The sequence below is a fragment of the Phocoena sinus genome, chromosome 3 (genome assembly GCF_008692025.1).
Source record: "Phocoena sinus isolate mPhoSin1 chromosome 3, mPhoSin1.pri, whole genome shotgun sequence".
Classification (NCBI taxonomy): Eukaryota; Metazoa; Chordata; class Mammalia; order Artiodactyla; family Phocoenidae; genus Phocoena; species Phocoena sinus.
Genome location: NC_045765.1, coordinates 115193710 through 115218570, shown reverse-complemented (window position 1 = coordinate 115218570; position 24861 = coordinate 115193710). Strand labels below are relative to the sequence as shown.

Below are 24861 nucleotides of genomic sequence, written 5' to 3'. Positions count from 1 at the left end.
TCCTGCCTGGTATCAAACCAAGTGCATCTTGGGAATAAGTAACTACACGTAGCATAATCCAGCTCATTTCTATGTTTCTTATGTGTGTAGAATATAAAAATTATACCCCATACAATCTTTTTATTACAAAAGCAGTGGAATGTGGAGCAAGGACAGAACCAGAAGAGCAGAGAGAACTCCGGAACTCACTACAGAACAGGGGTTCTCAGCCCCGGTTATCTTCCTGAGGGTTGGGCGCGGATCTAATGACTAAACTTCATCTCCTTTCCCATCGTTTGTCCTTCCCCTGTTTGAGGTGCTGCTTAGTAATGACGTCTTTCATGGGCAGCGTTGGGGAAGGGTGAGGGGCGGGAAGAAAAGACCTGGCTAGCTCATCATGGCCTCATCAGCCTGAACTAACTGAATTCAACAAGTCTCAGGTTACCTGAGAACCGTTTCCTGCGGTTTCAATTTAAAGCTGCTCAGACAAGACCACAAGTGGTGTGCAGACTGTAGGAGAGCAGGGAATCTGATGATCCCCATGGCGTGAGGTGTGGAGGGCCTAGTGGTCCCTCACTCTTTATCTCTAGAATGGAATGTGCGTGTCCATTACATTCCAGGCAGCGTTTTTAGGTTTGCAGGTACAGCACTGAATACAGATGAAATCTTGCTACTCGTTGGCTTACATCCTAATGAGAGAAAAGATACAACAAACAAATAGACAAATGTTGAATTCTGAAAACTGGAAACCCTCACTATCCACATGTGCCCCCAATGTGTGCAGTGGAGAGGCAATGAGTGAGGTAGAGATGCATCCCCCGGGAGCACATGGTCTCCTGTGGCCTCATTCAAGGCCTCTGCTGACAGGGCTTCTACTAAGGCGCTCATGCATGGGCCCAGTGAGCTCTGAGAGGGGGCACCTGGAGCTGGCCAGCTGAGCGCTCTCCTTTGGGCTGCCTCTGGGTCTGGTTTCTCCTCCCAAACACTGTCTGTTGGGGCTTTGTAAATCTCAAAGTGAGTTAGAGACCAGGCATGATGATCTCTGGCTTCCAAATCTGGCCTCCAGGATGGAAGCTGGGCCCAGGAGACACCTTCAACCTGGGCGCAGAGAGCTCCCTTTACAATACGGTTTGCACGAGGTAAACATTGTCCCTTGGAGCCTGCAGCGCTCCTTGACCATCTTCCCTGAGTGTTTTAAGGGATGGCTGGGTGGAAAGTTGCCATGCATCTCAGATACCAAGTCTGCACAGAGGGGGTTCTCTCTCATCAAGCGGTGGTTTAATTCTACAGGCTTTGATTTCTGGGAGGAAACAGTCGCTACGGAAGAGTTGAGAGAGAGGAGTGGTTCCCCTGAGGTCGTAGTGGGGCAGTACAGTGTAGCTTTTCAAGAGTAGAGTGTGTTCATTTTCTTCTGTTTTTATGTATTTTAGGTGGAATATAGAAGTTTCCCAAGTTCTTCACAGTCAGAGGTGAGCTCTGCATACCTTAAATATGTTACCGTCCTTTGTTTGTGGATAGTGAATGCTTTTTCAAAAATTTGACACTCATAATCTTATTTTTCAGATGATACAAGCGATACAGAATTTAACCCGTCTCTTATATAGCCTTCAGGTAACTATGCTTTGACCCTGTGAATGTTTCTCTTCGTGCAACTCACTTTATTCGATGAGTCCTGGACTTTAAAAATTAGAGCATTTGAGAGGTAGTGGATGATCTTAAGAACACCAAGCCTCACCCCAAATGTAACTCAGCTAGATGCTTTGAACTTCACCTGGTTTTGTAATCACGAGGCATCACCACCACTACAGTTTATACCATTCTTCTCTGAAACCATAAAACAGTTCATATCTTTAAAAAATATTGATGAGTATGATCTGGCTTGAAGTTTACAATGAATCTCTTTCTTAGGTGAGTATAGCATGACTTCACATTTTCTGGTGAAAACTTAAATTCACACCTAAACTTTTTTCACTTCCACATGTGGCCTTTTTAGGCCTTTGGGACAATTAAATAATTCATATGCTCTTTCATTGTTTTCTTGGTCCATCCACCTAACATTTATTAAGTTCCCTCTCTGGGCCTGGCACCGTGATGAGGGCCAAGCACACAAGGACAAGTGGTCCACAAAGTCTGCCAATCAGACGGCTCACTGTCTGTCCAGGAAAGACAAGCATTGTGAAAATGAGGACTCTGAGGCTGGATGATCCCTTAGGTCGTGCACAAGAAAGGCTGAATACATCCAGTTGCTTAATTTGTGAGTTACAAAACATTTTAAAACGATGTGAAAGCAATGTTTATAGACAGATTTATAGAAAATCTTGATACAGGTACATAAAGTAAAATGACTTGTGATTTTGTGAGAGAATTACTATTGTCATGGGGGTATGTATCCCTCTAGGTTTTTGCTGGTGTTTTTTTGGTTTGTTTTTTTTGTGTGTTTTTTTTGCGGTACGCGGGCCTCTCACTGCTGTGGCCTCTCCCGTTGCGGAGCACAGGCTCCGGACGCGCAGGCGCAGCGGCCATGGCTCACGGGCCCAGCCGCTCCGCGGCACGTGGGATCTTCCCGGACCGGGGCACGAACCCGTGTTCCCTGCATCGGCAGGCGGACTCCAACCACCGTGCCACCAGGGAAGCCCCCTCTAGTTTTTTGAATCATTTTATACATACTCTTGGAACCTGTACCTTTCTATGTCATCACTTGCCTCCATAGCACGATTTTTAATGGTTGAATAATATTCAGGGCTACAGAATTTATCCATTCCTCATAGTTTATACTTTTGTGTTAGTAACAGTCTAGCACACATCCTTGTGCACTGATCTCTTTGAACATATGTGAGTGTTTCCTTAGGATAAATTACTGAAATTAATTTTTGAGGTTTTTGATAGACATTGCCAAAATAATCAGCACCCCTCTCTACTTGTCCTCAATTTGAAAATAGGTCAAGTTAGCTCACGATCTTAACTTGCATTTTTTTTGGTTACTACTGAAATTAAACGTTTTTCCCCACTGGTTTATTGTCATTCATATTTCATATCTTATACCTGTTGAATATTAAAAGAAAATAAGGAAAATAAAAGTCTGATTTTAAGGTTTTTTTTTTTAGATTATAACACATTTCTCTTTATAATAAAAGTGAACAGAAAATCAGTTAGGTTACAGTGGAATAACAGGAAAAGTAAACTTGACCTAATTAACATACATAAAATAATACACACAAGAACTGAATAATACACGTTCTTTTTAAGTACACCTGGAACATTTCAAAAATTTACCATATTATGGACCACAAAGTAAGGTTCTACAAATTTCAAGCAACTAAAATCATACAAAGTATATTCTAGGGTCACAGTGCAATTAATTTAGAAACGAGTATCAAATATTCTACTGGAATATCCCTGTTGATTTAGAAATTAAGAAAATATATGCTTAAGTAAATCAGGACTCAATGAAGAGAATATGTTGAAGATTATAAAATAGTTTTAACTGAAGGATCATAAAATTACTAAGTATCAAAATATGTACGTTATAGTTAGAGTCATGCTTAGAGAAAATTTAGAGCTTTAAAAAGCACATATTCAAAAAGAAGAAAAGCTAAAAGTCAATGAGTTATGCATCTATCTCAAAAAGTTAAAAAACAACAAAATAAAATCCAAAGAAAGTAGAGGGAAGGAAGAAGTAAAGTTAGCATAAATTATATAGAAAATAAATAATAGAAAAGGTCAATAAAATTCAGATATTGTTTCTTTTAGGACATTAGTAAAATTTTTAAAACCTCATATTGATACTAATGAGAAAAAAAGAAAAAGGCATGAAAAAATCATTATCAGCAAGAAAAAGGGGACATGGACATAGATTACATACACCTGAAAAAGTTTACAATAGGGTAATATGGACAACTTGTTGCCAATTTGAAAATGTTGAAGTAATGGAAATTTCTATTTGAAAATAGGTCAAGTTAGCTCATGATCTTAATTTGCATTTTTTGGGTTACTACTGAAATTAAACTTTTCCCCACTGGTTTATTGTCATTCATATTTCATATCTTATACCTAATTGAATATTAAAAGAAAATAAGGAAAATAAAAGTCTGATTTTAAGTTTTTACCAGAAAAAAATATCATGCTACATTTGCTGTTTTCTTATTAATACTTTGCATCAAGACTTCTTTTATGTTCTATTGATCATCTTCTTATTCTTGATCTAGTACCACTATCCTATTTATTAAAGTTTTGGATTACATTTGAATGCATGACAGTCTTCTCTTATTATTTTCCATGTTTGTCTGTATGTTCTTTCATAAGAGCTTTTGAATCAGTCTGACAAATTTCTTAATCTTCTACTGAGACAGTAAAATTAAAATATTACTATATTTATGAATTAAATTGGGGAGGATTGACACTTTGGCAATAATTGGTTCTCTTGTCTGAAAACATGTTCTTTTATGTTCTGCTGGAAAGCTTTGTAATTGTCTTCGTTTAGGTACTTTTTTTTTCTGCTAAGTTTATTCCTGGATATTTTTGTCTCTTTGTTCCTATTGTGAATGGAATTTTTTTTTTTTTTCATTCTGTTTCCCCAATGTTGGTTGCTGGTATAAATACAGGTATTGGTTTTTTATATATTTTTTAACTGGCCAACTCATTGAATTTTTGTTTTTTTGTTTTAATAGTTTTTCTGTTGATTCTTTGGACTATTCCAAGTAGAAAGTAAAAAATTGAAAGCAGTGGTATTTTGGCTACTCTTCAATAATTATATCAATTTCATTTTCTTGGCTTACAGCTTTGGCTAGAAATTCTGAAATGTCTTAAATAATAGTGGCAATAGTAAGCATCCTTGTCGTATTCAAGATTTAGTGGGAATGCCTTTAGTGCCTTATATTAGATATGCTGGTCTGGGGTAGATGGTCTTAGAGATTAATTTCTCATGTAAAACAAATATTCTTTCTTTTAAACTTTAACTGAGAAGGGGTATAGTTTGCGTGCACTTCATTAACTTTTGGGAGATGAAAACATTGAGTGTCCCAGCTTGTGTTGCCTGATGAAAACACTCACAAGGTCATATCTCTTCTTTTCAACCTTGAATGCAGCCCTCTGTGGATTCAAGGTTCAGAAAAGCTGGATGACCTAAATGACCTAGTTTTTGCAACACTGAAGCAAATACCAAATTCTATAGTGGGTTCTCTTAACCAAAGCATTTGAGCTGGTCTAAGGATATGGGCTCTCAAAGATTTCTGTTCACGGCACAGTCATCTCTTTTGAAGCTGAATGTTTTATTCATGATTAAAGTTTTTACAAAGGATTTTTGAATCAGATGAAAATGAAATTTGATCCTATGTTAGAAGAATAGAATTAGAGATGAGGTATAGGCAAGGCAGAAAGGAAAGGACACAGTTCAGCTGAGAAAAATTAAGAGAGAGCGAATATACATGTATAACTGAATCACTTTGCTGTACAGCAGAAATTAACACAACATTGTAAATCAACTATACTTCAATATAATTAAAAAAAGAAAAGGAGAGAGAGTGAATTGGGAATTTTCCTAAACTTCAAAAGCAAGCGTTATTCTCTGTCCTAAATGTAAATGTAAACTTTAAGTGTGAAGATGAATACCCAGTCTTCAGATTTCACCTCTCTGCTACAGAAGGGAGTAGTCTTATCCCAAATGTTAAATATATATGAAGAATACTTCAGGGTAGCATTTAATTAATCTAATTGTAATCCTTACATGAGAGTTACCATTGCCTATAGCAGTTTTGGCATATAAAATGTTGGATTTTTTGTTTGTTTGTTTTACTCTGATGATGCCCTTAGGATTTGTTAGAATTAAGTGGTGATGTGCAGTCTACAGTTTGCTTTAGCCAGGTCAGCAGAGTCCTGAATGGCTTATTATTTCATGTTTAAATATCAAAGTTATTAGTACCTCTTCTCAATGGTATCATTGTTTTCTTTATAATAACTGCTAAAAGACATTAATCAAATATTCATGTGAATTTGAAATTTTTTGAATTGATTTTCAAATTTAAAAACATGAAGTTTATTTCAAAAGGCCCCACTGAATACATTTTTGAGTCTTACTCCAAGACAAATACCAATTTAAAATATACCTTAGTTCTTTAACCTTCAAAAGCGTGGGAAACTGCTGAGTTAACAGATAACTAATGGTCAAATCCCCATCTTCCCAGCATCTGTTACATGGACAGCTTTTTAAATTTTTAGGAAAGAAAAATGAGAATTTATCCCTAGGAGAGTAATAATTTCTCATAACGAGTCACAACATACACACACATACCCAGTATGTGGCCATTTTCAATTTGTCCCTTTTCTGTTTCTTTGTGCTTTCATCGGGGACTTTTAAAATTAAAAGCTTCCAGGGGCATTTACAGATACTTTTTTGTTTTGTTTTGTGGAATCCTTCCAAAACTTGTCAGTTATTTCCTGTGATACTGCCAAACTTTTTGTAGGCAGATGCCGGAACTCAAAATGTTTTTTTAATCTGGTTGGTAATGTCCTCTGGGTTTTAGAGTACCTGTGTCCCCTGAAGCAGTCCAGCCTCCTTTTAGCACTCTATTAAACAAATGAATTTCAGCTTAGTGTTTTGTGCATGACCTTCCTGCTGTAATACAAAGAAATAGCAGTAATGAGACTAGCTTTACCATTTATACATCTCCTAAACGTGATATTAACTGCTGTTCTTGGGCATTACATTATAAAAAAGGTTATTTAGCAAAGCTTCCAAGTGGCTGACTTTTATTTTTATGTCTTCATGTATGTCATATAGCTTAAGTAATTTCCGGCTTGAGACTCAAAGGGTACTACCAGATTTATATAGATTCTTAAATTCTCCTGAATTACTGACTGTCAAGACCTCAGAAAAAGAATGAAGCATAGCACAGGAATGCAGAGTCCTGCGAATTTAGGTACTGAATTCTTATTGCTTAAATATTATCCAACAACCAGCAACAAACCGCATTTCCAAAAGAGGGGATGAGTATTGCTTCTGTGCTTTATTTCTTTTGTGTATAAATTCCAGGCCATACCACTAAGGAAATGCAGACAAGTCTATTTGAAGTGCCAAGGTCAGTCTCAGGAGGTAACTTAGAACAAGGACAGAGATATTCAGAGAAAATAATTTGGTCATGCTCTTGAGGTGGTACCAACCCAAGGTGCACACGGTACGGACGCCTTTGCTTTTTTTGCCCTCTGCTCGGACAGGCCGCCTTGACCGTTCAGGATAGCCACATTGAGGTGCACAGGCTGGCTCTCCAGCAGCAAGAGGGCCTGTCCCCCGGCCCCTCTTTCCGAGGCAGCCCCTTTCAGGACGAGGAGAAGCGCCGAAGCCTGGAGAAGCGGCGGGAGGAGCTGGCCAACCTCCACGAGCTGCAGCAGCAGTTCCAGCAGGACCGGCAGCGCTGGCACCGCAGGTGCGACCAGCAGCAGCGAGAGCAGGAGGCCAAGGCCAGCCGGCTGCAGGAGCGCGAGAGGGAGTGCCGGCTGCAGGAGGAGCTGCTGCTGAGCAGCCGGGGGCAGCTGGACCAGCAGCGCCAGGAGTACCAGCAGAGCCTGGAGCGGCTGCGGGAGGGCCAGCGCCTGGTGGAGAGGGAGAGGGAGAGGATGCGGGCCCAGAAGAGCCTGCTGCGTGGCTGGAAGCACAGCCGCCAGAGGAGCCTTCCCGCGGCGCTGCCTGGAGGAGGCGTGGAGGTACGGGTCTCCCTGTGCTTGCAGAAGCAGCGTGTGAGACGGCCGTGGTCGTGGTGGTTCCGGAGCCACTGACCACACGTCTGTCTTTTTCACTGCTTGTGTGAGAGCTCACAAGAGTTACTCGGTGGGTAGGTAACGAAAGCTGGGACCCTTTAGAGACAATACATATGCACCTTGACTTGAAGTACGGACACGTGAAAGGTCCGGGTGCTGCTGGACCATGGGTTCATCGTACTCTGAGACCCCCCTTACCCGAGGGAAGAAATACAGACTAGAGTTGTACCACTGAGGGGAGCTTTACCCTGGAGGCACGCTCACCGTGAGCATGCTGTAGTTCGAGCTCCCCTGTATATGCTCCAGTCTTCAGAGCTCCGTATAGATTTACCTTTCAGCAGATCAGTTAAGCTATTCATGTTCATAGGTACCGAATTTAACGAGTACACTACTGTTCCGTTATTGCAAGCTTATTCTCTTTTTGTAAATTTGACCTCATAAATTCAAAATCCGTTTCACTAATGACAGTTAACATAAGTAGTATACTAATTAATGTTTGGGCAGGATAAAGCCTTTCCAAAAATTCCGTGTTTCATTTTGCACCCACTCTAACCATACTTGACAATTCCATTTGTTCCAAGAGTTTACTTTTCTGTACTATGTGCACATAGATACTTTCTATTTTTTTATATTTTTTTAATATCTTTATTGGAATATAATTGCTTTACAAAGTTGTGTTCGTTTCTGTTGTACAACACAGTGAATCAGCTATAAGTATACATACATCCCCATATCCCCTCCCTCTTGAGCCTCCCTCCCCCCCTCCCTATCCCACCCCTCTAGGTGGTCACAAAGCACCGAGCTGATCTCCCTGTGCTCTGCGGCTGCTTCCCAGTAGCTAATTTACATTTGGTAGTGTATATATGTCAGTGCCACTCTCTCATTTCATCCCAGCTTCCCCTCCCCCTCACTGTGTCCTCAAGTCTGTTCTCTACGTCTGTGTCTTTATTCCTGCCCTGCTGCTAGGTTCATCAGTACCGTTTTTTTTAGGTTCCATATATGTGCGTTAACATACGGTATTTGTTTTTCTCTTTCTGACTTACTTCACTCTGTATGACAGACTCTAGGTCCATCCACCTCACTACAAATAACTCAGTTTCGTTCCTTTTTATGGCTGAGTAGTATTCCATTGTATATATGTGCCACATCTTCTTTATCCATTCATTTGTCGATGGACATTTAGGTTGCTTCCATGTCCTGGCTATTGTAAATACTGTACATAAAGTTGTAAAAGTTGACAAGCTTCTAAGAGTGATCTGTGTTACATCTGACTTTCCTTTCAAGTTGGCTAAATTATATTTATTGCAAATACTTTATGTATACGTGAATGTCTTCAACTTTTATTTAGCAAAAGTGAAAATGCTATTCCCTTAAAGTAGAAACACTTTAACGGCAGTGAGCACACAGCTGCATGTGTCTTTTCATTTGATTTTTCTTTCTTTTAAGATATGCTGTGTGTTGCCAATTGAAGTTTTTGGTACTAGCTCATTAAAAGGGGATGGGAGGAGGGAGTCAAGGGTAATATCGTTCTCTACCTCACTCATTAAAATCTTGATTGCTAAATTCTGTTAGGAATAAATACTTTATAAAACTGGTGCAAATTGCTGGAAGAATTATTGTGTTTTTTTCTTTTTTCTTACACAGGTAATGGAACTTAATCAATCTGAGGGTTTATGTCATGAAAATTCATTCTTCATCAATGAAGCTTTAGCGCAAATGTCACTTGACACTTTGAACAAACCGACTCCAGCAGATATCCATCAGGATGCCACTTACCCCCCAAGTATATCTCATTCCGATTTGGTAAGGACTAGTGAAAATCAAGTAGACCTCAAGATGAACATTTCTCAGCCCTTGGATGTCAGCCATGAACTGTGGATAGCCGCTGGGTCCTGTCATCAGATACCCCCTCTCCACCAAAGCAGCAAGGATTCTTGTAAAAATGGTAATTAATACTTTAAACATCATCTGTATAGTTTCCACAAGGAGCTGTTTTTCTGAATGGTTGGCTCTTCTTTAGAGCAATTCAAAGTGGGCCCTAGAATGGGAATAAATTGGTGCCGATGAGCTGGACTTTGTGGCATAAACTTTTCTTGGGGGAAGTCTGGGGGCCATCACTTGTGAGCATTGAGACAACTAGACCATGGTTGGAGGGCTTAGAGGATGCCACTGAGATGTGAGAACCAGACAGGGTTTTTAGGTCTGTGGGTTAAATAATAACTTTCCTTGAAAAGTGAAGCAACTTGATATTTATTCCTCACTGTAGACCCAACCACATCCTGATACACATACTTGTTGACTCTCAGAAATAAAAGATATGGACAGGGTTTGTGGTAGGGCTTTATTGTCTCTCGGGGCAATTTCCTGCAATGTTAGTAAAATCTTCTGTACTGCCATTAAATACCCCAAATGAAACTGTTAACATCATTTGTCATTGTAAAAAAAAAAAAAAAGGTGTTGTGTCTCCATAAGTACCTCGTAATGACACAATTTGCTAATCCCATTAAAGCATTTGCCAAATATAAATGAAAGGCAGCTCGAGTTACCAACTCCACATGAATCCAAATGATTTAACTCTGTGTCTATTATAAATTGTTTTCTGTGGGATATGAGGTAGGGAATGAGAAGAACTCAAAACCTCTCTACCGAAAAACAGATGGCATGCAATAGAATAAACAAATGGCTGGCCACATGGATGGGAAATAAATCACCGACAGCAAAATGTTTCAGAAACATGAAACAAGCAGTGGTATAGAGATCTTCAGAACTGGACAGAGATTGGTTTCCATGCTTCATAGTTATGCTTAGTTTGTCAGTAGGATAATTTGTCAGCAATGAAAAGGTTTAAATGTGTTCAGCTTCTCCGAATTAGAGAGTAAATAATTCTGGCACTGCCTGAAAGTAGATGTATTACTAACCCAAATTATGTTTATTCTTAGCAGTGGATAATTCTTTACATCGTTCGGTCATTGCTGTAACATTCTTATTTCTTGTCGGCATACAAGAGAGAATGAAATAGTTCTTTAAGTATCGTTTCAAGTATTCCTTAAATAAAAAAGAAAAAAATGGAACAGTGAATTGGGGTTTAAAAAATGGGCAGAATGTAGCAAAGTGTAACCCCTTTAATGTATTATGTTGCAGCCCTAACACTACAGAGACCATATTGCAGAATGCTTTCTCTTGATACATGTGGCTTTGCTGTGTTGGATTCATTAAGTTGCTATCTGCAGTGCTTTCTGTGTTGTCACTGTGATTTTGCATACTGGCTTTGGGGTAATTCAGAAACTCAGTTTGAGTTAAACCACATTACACTTTTGTTTGAAAGAAGTATTTCTGCTTTTTCTGTATCTCCTACCTATTTCTGTTGACTTGTGCTTTAAAGTAGAAAGCTTTTAAACATTTGGCAGCCTGCATACAGGAGACAGAACATGTACTAAGGAAATAAACAGTAATTATATATAAAACCAGTGTCTCCACATGTAAGGAATTAAATATAGCCCAGGGAAATACTGAGAAAACATGCTTCAGCTTCAGATGTTGTGTCCAGTGTAGGCCAAGGACACTCAGGACATTGATAGAAGAGAGCAAAATCAACTCTGGCCTTCCTCTCTCAGGAGCGTCCTGGTGTGTGCAGGGGGAATTAGATCAGAAATGCAGTGTGGGCTGTCAAGCGCTGGAGTTTTGCAACTGGTCAGAAAACCCTATTTATGTTTGTTTACTTAAGCGTGATAAGCAGTTTCTGGAGGAGAGAGAAGAAAGTCAGAGCTTAAGGAGGTGGTAGGGAAGTGGAATGAAAATTGGATATATATTCTTAAGAGGGTTGTCAGGGCCAGATAAAATTGTTCAAGCCACTCCAGAGTTTTCACAGTTCTTAGAATCAAAAGTAGCTCAATGGACTTCTCTGGTGGCGCAGTGGTTGAGAGTCCGCCTGCTGATGCAGGGGACACGGGTTCGTGGCCCGGTCCGGGAGGATCCCACATGCCGCGGAGCGGCTGAGCCTGTGAGCCATGGCCGCTGAGCCTGCGCGTCCGGAGCCTGTGCTCCGCAACGGGAGAGGCCACAACGGTGAGAGGCCCGCGTACCGCAAAAAAAAAAAAAAAAAAAAAGTAAAAAGTAGCTCAGCATAAGCCACTGATGTGGTCTTCACTAGACTCTGCTTGTGCTGTCCACGTAGGCCGGGGGGGAGGGGGTGGGAGGCGGGAGGGGGGAACAGTGCATGTGCCAGAATCAAGGATGATGCCATGTCAATGTCCCCTGCTTTCACATTTGCTCTTGTATCTTTGTGTGAGTGGTCATCAGTGACAACTACCCTGGCTAACGAAGTTTGCCTCTCCTGTTCTTGGCTGGTGTGTTTGTTAAATGTGTGTTTAACCGTGGTTTGGTTTCATCAGTAGGCCCTAAGGTCAGCTGTTTTCAGGCAGCTCCTTAAAGAATGCTTTGCTCTTTTGTCTGGTCTTGTACTGGGTGCCTAAGAGCAGCTCAGATAAGTGGAAATGTGAATTTTGGGAGCAGTAAGCCTGGTGGAAAAAATTGTATGTAAATAAATTTCTCTAGCGTGTTTAGCTGTCACCTAGATTGGAATTTTCATTTAGTTTGTTCAAGCCAGCTTCACCAGACATTTTCCTGTGCACTTTGTGTTCAGTTGGTTTTTCAATATCTCCATCACCGCTGCCACCACTGACAGTTATATGACACTTGCCAAATTTCAAGCACTGTGCTAAGGTTTGACATGGAGAAATTCATTTAGTACTCACAACCACCCACTGAGATGGTTCTGTTATTATCTCCATTTGAGGGGGGAAACTGAGGCACAGAGAGGTTCAGTGACTTGTCCAAGGCCACAGAGCTAGTAAATAGCAGAGCCAGAGAGGAACTGGGAAGACTGGTTCCAGAGCCCATGCTCTGAACCATTACACTGCATGTTGTTAATTTCTAGAATGCTGTTTTGAATTGCCCTTTTAAAAGAAGTTGGAGTAGAACTAGAATAACTCCTATTGTAATATCTGGCAGGATGTTTATGATGAAGGTCCAGTTCTTTGTTGTTGTTTTCGTCCCTTCCTTCTTTTTTTTAATATTACCATTTGGAAAATATTTCTCAATCATTTGGGCTGTGGTGGCCAGTGCTTGCATGAGCTCTGAGGATCTTCAGATATAAATACCCTTCAGCTTCACTTTTTTCCCGTAAGACACATTGTGTTAAGGATCATTTGTTTTCTCTAGTGTTGCCTAACAATATCCCCGTGTTACTTGTAAATATTTTTTAAGGTAATACTTTATAAAGAACTTTACTTTCCAGTTTTGGAGGTTGTCTCATGAACAAAATTCTTGATGTTTGAACATTAGATCCAAGTTGGTATTTGATTTTATTTATAGTGGAAGAGATGGTTGGCTTAGGAACTTAATCTGCACTCCTCTGAGGGACACTAGCCAAGACTACAGAAAATTTGAATTTCTTTAAACAATATAGTCCCTGTAGGACAATTGCTATGTAATTGGCCCCAAGAAATGCTCAACTGTATTAGTCTTCCTAAAGGCAAAACCAACAAAAAGCATTCTTTCTGTGCCTTTTTTTTTCTCTCCTAGCTTTAGAATTCTAGGACTATTTACTCAGTGTCTCTCTCAGTTTATATTTGCCTTTTTTTCATTAATCAACAGAGAAAATACTTTCTGGTATGATAAGTAATCTGAAATCTTCTTAGTCTCCCTTTTCAGTTATATTTTTATCTGTACCTCAACATTTGCAGGTTACCTAAAAAGTTCCTTTTCAATGTAGTTAAAGCATCATAGTTTTGCCATAACGCATATGATAAAATTTAAATCGAGAACCAAATTTCATGCCTTAGTCACGTAGTTGACATTGGAAAAAGAATAACTTTATCAAGTTTGGACTCCAGAAGAGTGTTTCGCTTTGCTGCTTGTTAGAATTTGGTGCCCATCAAAATATTTTCAGATTCAAAGCATTGTATTCAGAATACTTCATCTTGGCAATGTTGTTATATTTTTTTAAATACAGACAGCTGCGTTAAACTTTCAATGACATGTTTTTTACACATGGAAATAGAATAGAAAATTTCCATATAAAAGGCTATGCTGTAGTTAGTATTTAAGTAATAGTCTTTAAGAAGTGAGTACGTGATCATTTCTAACGTTTTAAAAATATTCTGTAATTCAGAAATGGGTACCTTATTTGTGTTATCTGTGTGGAAGGAAGCTTTATTAAAGGCCTACAGGCAATTCCCCATAAAACTGAAGCTGGCGTTAGATAATATAAACTTCAGTGACAAAGAAGTATTTGAAAAGGTGGATGTATAAGTTTGCTAGAGTTGCCATAATAAAGTTCTGGAGGCTGGAAGTCAAAGATCAAGGTGTTGGCAGGGTTGCTTTTTCTGAGGTCTCTCTTCTTGGCTTATAGATGGTTATCTTCTCCCTGTTTTCACATGGTCTTTGCTCTGTGCAAATCTGTGTCCTAATTTCATCTTCTTAAAGGACATCAGCCATATTGGATTAGGACCCACCTTAATGACCTCACTTAATTACTTCTTTGAAGGCTCTATCTTCGAATATATTTTGAGGTAATGGGGGTTAGGACTTTAATATATGAATTTGGGGGGGACACAATTCAGCCTTTAACACAGGATAAAATTATTATTTTCTCTTTGCTATTTTTAGGTGCCAAGAAAGCTTTAATTTTTTAAGAAATGTACCATATTTGAACTATAATTTAACAATCTGAGCTTTTTTTTTTTTTTAACTTGGTTAGGGGAGTGAACTAAACTTTGTTTAAAAAATGCGTAACAGTAAAATTGTGGTAAATATCTATATTCTTTATATTTGTAGATATAGGTATCTGTTATCAAGCCTGTGTCAATACAGAAATTAGGGCAGAAAAATGTCTATATATTCATCAGGACATTTTCCCAAACCTAGACCTTAATTAAAGAGCTTTGGGAATTTTGAACTCTTTGTATGATGGGGAAGGAATATTAGATGCCTTTATTTTGGATTGCTTAAATAAAACCAAAGCTGAAGGGTTGAGAATATTCATATGAAATCAAGTTATTATCCAGATATATCTATGGGAGTTTGTAGAAGTCAAAATTGGGAAATCATTGATCAGCTCTTTATCTTTTCTTCTAGAATCTTGGCTATCACTTTGGTTAACATTTTAAAGGAAATAATAAATACTGCTTGCTCTCGTTCATCTGCGTTATGACAAGAGCATAGATAACTGGGCTCAAAGACTTAATTTTAATTTTTCTCACTGACAAGTATAGATGATTTTGCAGATTTTGTACCAGGAAAGGGAAACATGCCATTTGCTTGTAGAGCCTGGTGAGCCAAGGGTGCTCACTGCCAACTTCCTGACTGCATAGTTCTCTGGGGGCAGGTTTGCTATGTGAGCCAGCTGGGCCAGGGCCATCCCGCCTTAGTGAATAGAGCCCAGTACACAGCAGGAGAGCAAAACCAGCAGGTGGGTGGATTCAGAGGCAGCCAGCCAGCCGTGTGGCTGACTGTTCATCCCCGCCGAGCTTCCAATTTGGTTTGAACAAGCTGCTAAAGTGGGAACCTACTCAGTATGAAGGATTCCAGGGGGTTAGGCCTGACCTTGGGTCATCCTTAGCTTAACCCACCCTACATGCAAGTACATATATACATACATGTACATACACACATATGTGGTCTGTGGGTTACATATTTGACCTCTCTAGTACAGTGGGGCTTTACTCTCAAAGTGATTAGGGTTGGGTTTGCAAGGAAAGTTTGTAACCATTTAGGTACCAAACATACCTGAAGGATAAGGCGTGCTCCTGTCAGTCTCAATGACTCCTGGGACAATGACCCAAAGTGGGCAAAGAAAACATCATGCCTTCCACAAATCAGAATCTGGGGACTGTCTCCTCTCTCACCCCCATGTCCATCCAACCGTGAAAATTCAATTTTCAGGACTTGCCTAAAATGTGGGGTGTTCAGCTAAGGACTGATGTTTAATGTTTGCCTAAGAAAAATATGACCATCTGGTTCAGAGGGCGTGGCAGACTTTTCCTTAAAGGACTATACAGTGAATACTTGCGTCTTTTCAGGCCGTCAGTCTTTGTCGCATATAGTCAGCTCTGCCGTTATAGCTCTAAATCAGCCGTAGACAGTACATTAAGAAATTAACACACTACTGTAAAGCAATTATACTCCAATCAAGATGTTAAAAAAAAAAAGAATGAGATTAGCTGTGTTCCAGTAAAACTTTATTTGTAAAAATAGATGGTCTAACTTGTACTTTCTTTTTCACTTAAATTGAGAAGTTTATATTCCTCTTGGCTTGGAAATTCCATCCCAATTAATTCACGTTTGGGTGAATTAATGTAATATTATATGGCACTTCATGCCGTTCAAAAGCACATTTTGAATTCATGGTCTCATTTGCCCTTTACAACATCCTGTGAGATGGTGGTTGCTGTCTCTGTTTTTCAAAGAAGACAACTTTTCTTTTTCACTTTTCGCCCCCAACTCCAGCTCCCAAAATCCTGTGATGGTGTTACGGAGGGCCACCCTCTAACTGTGAGGCTCATGAGAAGTGAGATGCCGTGGGTGGGATTGGCTGCTAGAACCGTGGTTACTGTAGCTGGCTGTGTACCATGGTTTCTGGGAGAAGGCAATAGAAATATGAATTCCTCTGTGCAGAGATTCTGACTTGGTAGGACTTGGCTGGGCCTGCAAATTTGTGTATCTGACATTTTCCTTAAGTGATTCTGAAGCAGCCATCCTGTTAGCTTCCCCTGCACTGGCAGCCTGGAGTGCTGGGCTTGACGTTAGAGAACCTCAGTTCAAATGCTAACTCAGGCTCGTATGGCTGCTGCATGATTCCTAAGCCTTAATTCCTCATCTGTACAAAAGAGAAGGAAGTGTTAGCAGAACTTAAAAAGAAAAAAATTGCCAAGCATGTTCTGGGATCCGGTGAACTTCAGCTTCATCCCTACCTGGTAGAAAGAATTCATTGTAATTGTGATTCAGAGGTGGCCTGCTGATAGAAATGAAAATGTCTCCTAAATGTCAGTAGGAAGCCAATAGTTTCAAATGTGATTTTTTTTAAAATATGTAAATTGGGGAATTTTTTTACTCAGACTGGAAATAGATTAGAATATAAAAGGTTAACTACTTTTCCATATTGGTCTAAGAGGAGGTGTTTGTTAGTATATCACCGGAACTGTCTTAGGAAATAAGTCACAGCATTTTGTTTCCCTTTGTTCCTCTCTGAGAGAAGAAGTTACATCAGTCAGCCATGTTTTCAGAACCAAATGTAAGAGAGATTTTGGCAGCAAGACTGAACATCTCAACTTGGGATGTAGAACTTCCATATCTACGGAACATACAACCCTCATGGGTTGCATTATATAAATGGTTGCATTATATCAATATATCCCCAGGAAAACTTCTAATAATACTTGAGTTCCCTGAATAGACTTTCCTGCCAGAAAGAAAATGTTGAGAACACCCAACAGGAGTATTTTGGTTTAAACCAATTTTAAATTTAAAAATTGTATTCTGGTTTATGACCTTCATCTCTTTTTGAGTTCAGTTATCCTGAATTTATTTGTCCTTGTTAGTCCTGTATAGACTGATAAAAATCAAGGCTCAGAAGCACCAGGAAGCACCCCTTGTTAGCACTTCTCATAATGTGAATTAATGACATGTGTACTAATTTATGTAAGGTCTGCCTGTCCCACTGTAGAATAAGCTTCAAGAGAGTGGGGCGCTCCATGTATCTCCTTTGTTCATTGCTCTGTCACAGTTGACAAAGCACAGTGCACAGTGTTTGGCATCTAATGAACATTTGATAAAAATTTGTGACATGAATGAAGGAGTCAAGGTCCACACTCTTTAGCAGAAATGAAAGCAACTATGAGCTTGAGTCACACAGCTTGACTTCACTGAGGCATTGAAACAGGTTGAGGAAAGCCAGTAGACTTGTGGAGTGTGATGGGGGTTAATACAGGTGGAGTAGGCAGGTGCTTCAGGCTAGCTACCTGGGTCGAGTGAGTTTGAAAACTTTTGTAAGATGGGTATATGTGAGGTGGCATTCCTGAAATGTCAGGATAACTATAAAATTGCTTGCCATGAATAACTTTCTGGATTCTAGGTAGCAGACTTGAACAGCTGCCAACTTTTCTTCCTCATTAATGTTGAAATAAATTTGTCTTCAGACGTATAGTCTCATTTATCAGTTTGATATAGGTACTCTTTGTTCAACTCTAGAGAGCATCTTCTTATATGAGTTATTTTTCCCTTTAGAATATTGTACATATAGCCCCACATGGCCATGTGTAGCAAATGAAAGCTCAAACAGTTAAAACATATTCTCCATAAAATGCCTTAATTTATTCTAAACAAGTAGAAATGAATTCATTGCTGTCCTTTTAGGAAGACGTCACATAAACAATTTAGCATTTAATTGTTATATGAACAACAGTTAGTCAGCCTATCTGTTCACTGGGGTATTTCTTTTTTAACCGTAAAGTAGCTTGAACACCAGTAAATTAAACATGGGCAGCTAGCTCAACATCAGTGAAACACTTTCTTAAACCCTTTTTCTTCTGCTAAATCCTATTTAACAGTCCAGTGTATCTCCCCAGGCAAAACAATTAGTATTTGTTTCGTTAAGTACACTCTTAGAATGTGAACCAATTTCCCTGGTACCACCGTCCGCTTGTCAGCCTTAAAGTATTGCCTGAAAGATCATTTATTTATCATGGCAATCTTAAAATTAAATGTGGTGGCATCTTAAGAAATATATCCCTTTGCTCTACCCCAGACAGACTGACTGAAAGGCACCTATGTGTCCTCAGCTGGTTAGTTCCCAGAAACAGTTGGCTGAGGAGGCAACGTCTTGTCCTGTTTTTCTGCTCAGACTTCGAGCCAGATAATAAGTAAGCCGGGGCCTGGGTTTTGATCTGTGGAGATGCTAACTTGCCATGATAAATCACTGTGGAGTTTGCTTGGAGAAGGGGCCAGGGTATCCATTCGCTTTCTAGGCAAGATATTAATTCAATTTAATTTGAAATGTTAATGCTTGGTTTGAAGGCTTACCTAAGGAAAAATGTGGTCTTACAGAGGTTCCCAGTTCTGCAGGATAGGACCCTGAGCCTTTTGCTGAACAATTTCACAGTACGACTGTGCAGAATTTAATTATTTTCACTCTTTTCCATAGCTCTCTTTGTGCAAATTTCATTACACTACAGGTTTTTCTTCCTAAAACATAACATGCTGGATGTTTGGATTAAATATTGAATATTTGGATCATCTGCCAAAAATACTGGAGACTCTACTTCTCAGGTGAATTGAGGTCATTTTGTAAGGACTGGTGCTGCTGTAAAGCTTTGGAAGAAGCATTTACAAGCAAAACATTGGCAGAGTTTTAATTTTATTTAATGACCTGCTTCCTACCAGCGATCTTGGCACCCTGTGCAGTGATTTGCAATCAATGTATCACACAGAATGTTATAACATTGCAATAAGGACCTTGCGTTCTAAGAGTCTCATAAATCCGCCAGCAACAAAAAACAGGAATCGCCTGCTCAGAGCCCTGTCCATGCAAAACCCCAGGAGGTGATTTTAACGCTCTGTTTTCTAACGTGTCCTCAGAAGCCTCAGTACTTTCTCGTAGACTCTGAATTTTGAAGTTCCTATTTCTCAGAGATGGTTTGGGCTGTCAGTATAGGAGTCTGTACGTGTTCGATTCAGACACCAGTCCTTTAGATGGGAGGGATTCTTGATTCTTCTGGATGGCTGAAAGAAGGCAATGGCTTTGGTGATTTCCCGTGAATTCAGGGCAGTCATGCTCAGTTGCAGTAGGCCATATTTTGGGGAGTCTTTTAGGAATGAATCAGAAAGGAAACATGCTTCCATCCTGGGAATCCACTGACATTTGCTACAGGCAGATGGCAGAAGGTGGGATGGTGAGATATTAGGAGTCAAGGAGAAAGAGACTTCACATACTTGGCTTTGCCAAAAGCTTCTAGAATCTGTGTTTAGGATCTTAGGCTTGTATTCTTGTCATTTCAGACGCACCCTTGCAGTCAACTGTTTAGCTGTGCTGGATTTTTTTTTTCTTCTTATTTTAGTGTAGTAAATATGGAGCTATTAAATATTCTTAAAATTACATAAGCCTAAACCCTTGGATAAATGTAGGTTGTGTTTTCTTGACTTGTTTCCATATGGCTCTGTTTTGGGGATGTTATTATATAACAAGAATATGGAATGTATAATTCTTAATATATATTCCATCTGATTAAAATGGAACCTTCTTTTAAGAAACTAAAGGCTTTTAAAGCTGTGTTACTTCCAATGAGTAGATTAAACTTCTGACTCTTGATGAATTTATTCCTACCAAAAATAGTTAACCTATTTTTGATGACTTGTTAATGTGTCCAGATTGGCATGATAGATTATACACAAAGTAGAGCTCATCCTGCATTTTTAGACACTTGATGCTTCTGTTCAGCATGAGCTCTAAAATGCACCCGCAAAGTTTTGCATGTGCAAACTACTTTTCACTGGCACATAGCTTGGAAGGAGAAAACAAAAGGAGGGTTTGGGCCAAAATGTGATGGTCTGTTAGTCAGCATAATCGTGAGGCCCTATTCTGCATTTGGGCTCCAGTGTGAGGAAGTACAGTCACACACTGATGTGTCCCCGAGGACTGCGGACTGGGATCCCATCCCCCTTGAAAGGAGAATGCAGCAGTACTGCAAGGGGGAGGGTGTGTTTAGCTGCCTTTTGGGGTACTTCACTCAACTATCTGCAAAGATTTTTTTTTTAATTTTAGTTATTTTATGCTGAACAAGCAGCCTGAGGTAAAGCATCGTGAAAGATCAGATACTACATTTGTCTTTTATGAGCTACCTCTGCTCTGAGCTGGGTATGAGGTGATTACCTTAATGGATGTAGCGGGGAAAAGCTCAAATCTTAACTGTATGAGCAAAGTACTGGGAAAAATCACATTAAAATTATCCTACTCAAAGAAATTATCATTGCTTCTGATAGGAATATGGAAGGGTTTTTGCAAATGCCGCTGCCAGGGAGTTACAATATTTCAAATTAAAATATAGGTAATACATAGATATGGTGGGTATTTTTTTTAGAGATGGTTATTTTATCTTTTTAGACCATTGGCTAACTTTGAGGATGTGTGGTTCAGGAAAATTTCAGAAAATTTATTTCATGAAGGGCTTGATTAAATGACTAATTCAACAAGGACCCAGAAAAAACACTAGGGCGGAAACCTGCCTAGCAATATCATTTTTGACCAGAATGATCAAGACGAGACATATGTTCATGGGAAGAAGGTAGGTGATGTGATATTTCCCTGTCATTCAAAGATGAAAAGATAAAGAATCCATCTTCTCCCACCTCCTAAACCAAGTTTCAGCAAACATAGACTAAAATGATGCTTTTTCCAATGTAATGAACTTTAGGTGCATTTTCTGGTACTTCACTTTTACATGAGGGATTTGAATGAATGAATCAATGAATAGATTAACAAATGAATGCATGAAGGAATAAACTTGATTAATATTGAACAGTGGAGGTGGCTGAGTGGCATAGTGGTGAAGATAGAAGGCCTGGGTTCAGATTTACCACCTGTGAAAACTTAAGCACGTGTTTAAACTTGGTGTGTGTCAGTTTCCTCATCTGTAAAACTGGACTTCTGACAGTATCTACTTTGTAGGTGGTATGAGGGTTTTATAAGACGAAACGTACAATTCTGAGAACTTTGGAAGCACTTAGTAGACACAGTTATTGTCACTGTTACTGTTACACCTTGTGTTAAAAAAGGAGCAGAGCACTAGGAAGAACATTCAGTTGCTTCATCCACTGGGCCGCTTCCAAAATAGTTGCTCTGGGGACCTGAAGGACATATTGTGTCTCATTGGAGTATTATCTAAATAGATACTTCTCGAAAAACATTCCACAGTACATGATAGAAGGTTCCCATAATCAGATGGTACTGGGAAATGGCGGTTTGGCGAGTACACAACTTCTTCAAAACTTTCATTGTGCTCATGTGTACTGTGACTCTCCAAAAGTGGCACTTCCCAAACCTATTTAACCACAACATCCTCTTCTCCGGCCCAGAACCTTGCAGGGCTACTATTCCTTAAAGTATACTAGGAAGAAAACCAGTGATGTAAGTGGGTGTCGATATAAACTCATTGTGCGTGGTACACCCTTCAAATACATCCTTTCTCCCGTAGGAACAATTGAAATCCAAACGACATACGCCGACGTGATTTACCATGTGGGTTGTCTCCTGAATACCAGATACAACACAATGAATTTTAGATAGAGTTTTGTTTAGCCCCTAGGCCAGCATTTGGGCCTGTGGATAAGGATTTGTGTCCAGTCCTCTTAGGGCTTTTTTGGGTCACCTTCCTTGGGCTTATTCAAATGCACCGTGTGCTGAAATTAGTCATTGCTGATGAAGTGCAGGAGGTTATGTGCTTGGGCCTGGAGGCCTGATCTGACCTCTGATCTCTCCGCCTCATCTCATGCTGCTCTGTCCTTTCTCTCCCTGTGGTCCAGCCATAGGAAGTTCTTCCATTTATGTGAAAGGCCATAAATCTGCTCCTTTTGTACATCTATTTCCTCTTTCAGGAATATCCTGTCCTCCACCCTTTATTCTCAACCTGGTAAACTCTTGTTCGTCTTTCAAGACCCCAGCTCCAGGGTCACTTTCCTCCAAATGCCCATCCAGACCCTCCCAATCTGGGTTAGGAGGCTTCCTTGTGATTCTATAGTGTCCAGTAAATCCTTGTGTTACTTTCCACCATATTTTGTCACTTGTTTTCCCTCTGGATTCTTAAGTTGCTATATATTGTTTGAGATATTTACATACATTGAATGCTCAGATATTAACTCTATTATTCAGTCATTTTTGTGGAAAGAATTTCAAGGCACAGAGTACTGCCATCACTCTAGAAAGCTCCCTTCTACCTCTTACCAACCAACCTTCATTCCCAGAAGCAGCTACTCGTCTGCTTTCCATCAACCACAGGTTAATTTTGCTTGTTCTAGAATGACATGGAATCAAATACTACGTACCTTTGTGTGTCCAGGGTTTTTTCACTCAACAGACTGTTTTTGAGATGCATCCATGCTGTTGCATGAATCTGTAATTGGTTCCCTTTTATTACTAAGGAATCTTGCTTAGATGAATTTACCACAATTATCCAGTCTTCTGTGGATAGATACCTGGCTTATTTCTAGTTTTTGGCTCTTATAAATAAAACTGCTATAAACAGTCTGTACAAGGCTTTTTGTGAATTATGTTTTCACTTTTCTTGGATAAATACCTAGGAGTAGAATTCATCCTAGAATTGGTGCCTATTTAGCTTTTAAGAAACTGGAAGAGTTTTTGAAGTGATTGTATGGGCTATAAACTTCCTGGGTGCTGAGACAAAGTCTTGTTCAACTCGGTTTCCCTGGTGTCCGACCCAGTGCAGGGCACGTACGAGGCACTCAGTGTTGATTGAAGAGTGAATGGACAAGAAGCTCAAAACAGTTTTCCTTCTGACACACCCTCTACTAACTGAAAAAATAAATAATGTTCTGTCCATCAAAGGCATGGAAACATGACTGGCTAAATGTGGGCTTATTCCAAGCAGATGAAAAATGGGGAATAACAGCTCCCTTCTGACCCTGCCTTGGACCTACATGTGCAGGTGAAGCCAAGTATGTAGATAGACACGGGACCATAGAAGGGTCCTGATCACCAGCAGCTGCAAAACTTACCTCCTAAAGTTAAAACTCCCAGCATTCCCATTCAAAGCCCTCCACAATCTTCCAACACATCCCCACCCCTCTGATTTATCTGCACTAACTCATAATTCCACCAGACCCAACAGCTCTCTTTTCTTACGGCATCCAGCATTTCCTCCCCTTTGCAGTAGGGGTGAGCTCTACCTAAAATACCTCCACCCGAGGCCACCTCTTCCTGTTGACATGCTGGTCAGCCAGGCTCAATTCCAGTTCTGTCTTTGCTCTGAAGCCTGTCCTGGCTACCACATCTAAAAACGCTCTCTTTGGAAGATCTCTGAAGTGGTGTCCGCCTGTGGACAGTGTTCATTGACCTCTTTTATAGTTATCTGTGTCTGCATCTTCCTACTCTGTGAGGTAACAGGCTATCAGAGGGCAGTGTGCTTAGTGGCCCTTATTGGTCTGGAAGGCGCTGGGGCCGTTGGTCACTAAGTCACTGAGGCTACTTGCTCTTTGCTCTTGGTGACTGATTCCACTAAAGAGAAGTTAAATTGTATGGTAATGCTATGGCTCCTTCTTCAAAAGAGTTGTTTACAGAAGAAAGAGATCTGTCTAAAAGGAGGAGGATGTAGTGTAAACTTGGGAATTTGTGTCACCTGGTAGATAATTAAAGGGAAATTGGTTTCTTAGGCTCCAGTGTTAGTCATAGGTCACAAGTCAGGAAGCACAAATATTAACGTCTAGAGTAGCTGCACATGGCATTTGTACGCATAAGACAATGTAAAATCATCTCCTATAGGAAGAGATGGCTCCAAGGAGTAAAGTAATTAATCTTAGTATATATGTTCTCATTTGATTCCTGTTTTAATAAAGTCCTAATTTTGCCTCTGTTCTGCAAACTGCCTACTTCTCTAATGGTACAATTTCTAAAAGTATTTAAGTTTAATTTCCAGAAATGTAATGTAGTAATCTTTCCTCTGATTGCAAACATAAATATGAAAAGAATGTTGAGTGTGAAAATTTACATTGAACAAAACATTTTCTATATATTATGTTGTACTTTTAAAATGTTAATCATTTTTGAGTGACATAAATTCAAAGCTGCAGTTGGAAAAGATATTTCAGGGTTTGGCTTCTCAGCAAATGTTATTTCAAACAGATAAGAATTACAAAGTGATTCTCGTTTTTAAAAAGAAAAAATTTTATGTTGCTCTGGAAACTGTACATACCAACTTCTCAGAACAGAAAAAGGCATGTAAGTTCTTTGACATCTCATAATTTTGTAGTTGATCAAGAGAAAAAAACACTCATTTATATACCTTTAAAGAATTGGGTGCCTTTTTTAAAAAGTCTGGTAATAACATAATTATTAAGAAGGAGGTAGAA

General features: G+C 39.6%; 1 protein-coding gene across 1 annotated transcript in view; it reads left to right on the top strand.

Annotated features, from left to right (window-relative positions):
- Positions 1-24861, top strand: part of ARHGEF28 (Rho guanine nucleotide exchange factor 28) — a 129361-nt gene that overhangs the window by 91452 nt on the left and 13048 nt on the right. Inside the window, exons 24-27 of the mRNA XM_032626938.1 lie at positions 1410-1448; positions 1543-1590; positions 7189-7674; positions 9373-9673. Of these exons, the coding sequence (XP_032482829.1) occupies positions 1410-1448; positions 1543-1590; positions 7189-7674; positions 9373-9673 (874 nt within the window). The remainder of the gene's footprint in view (positions 1-1409; positions 1449-1542; positions 1591-7188; positions 7675-9372; positions 9674-24861) is intronic.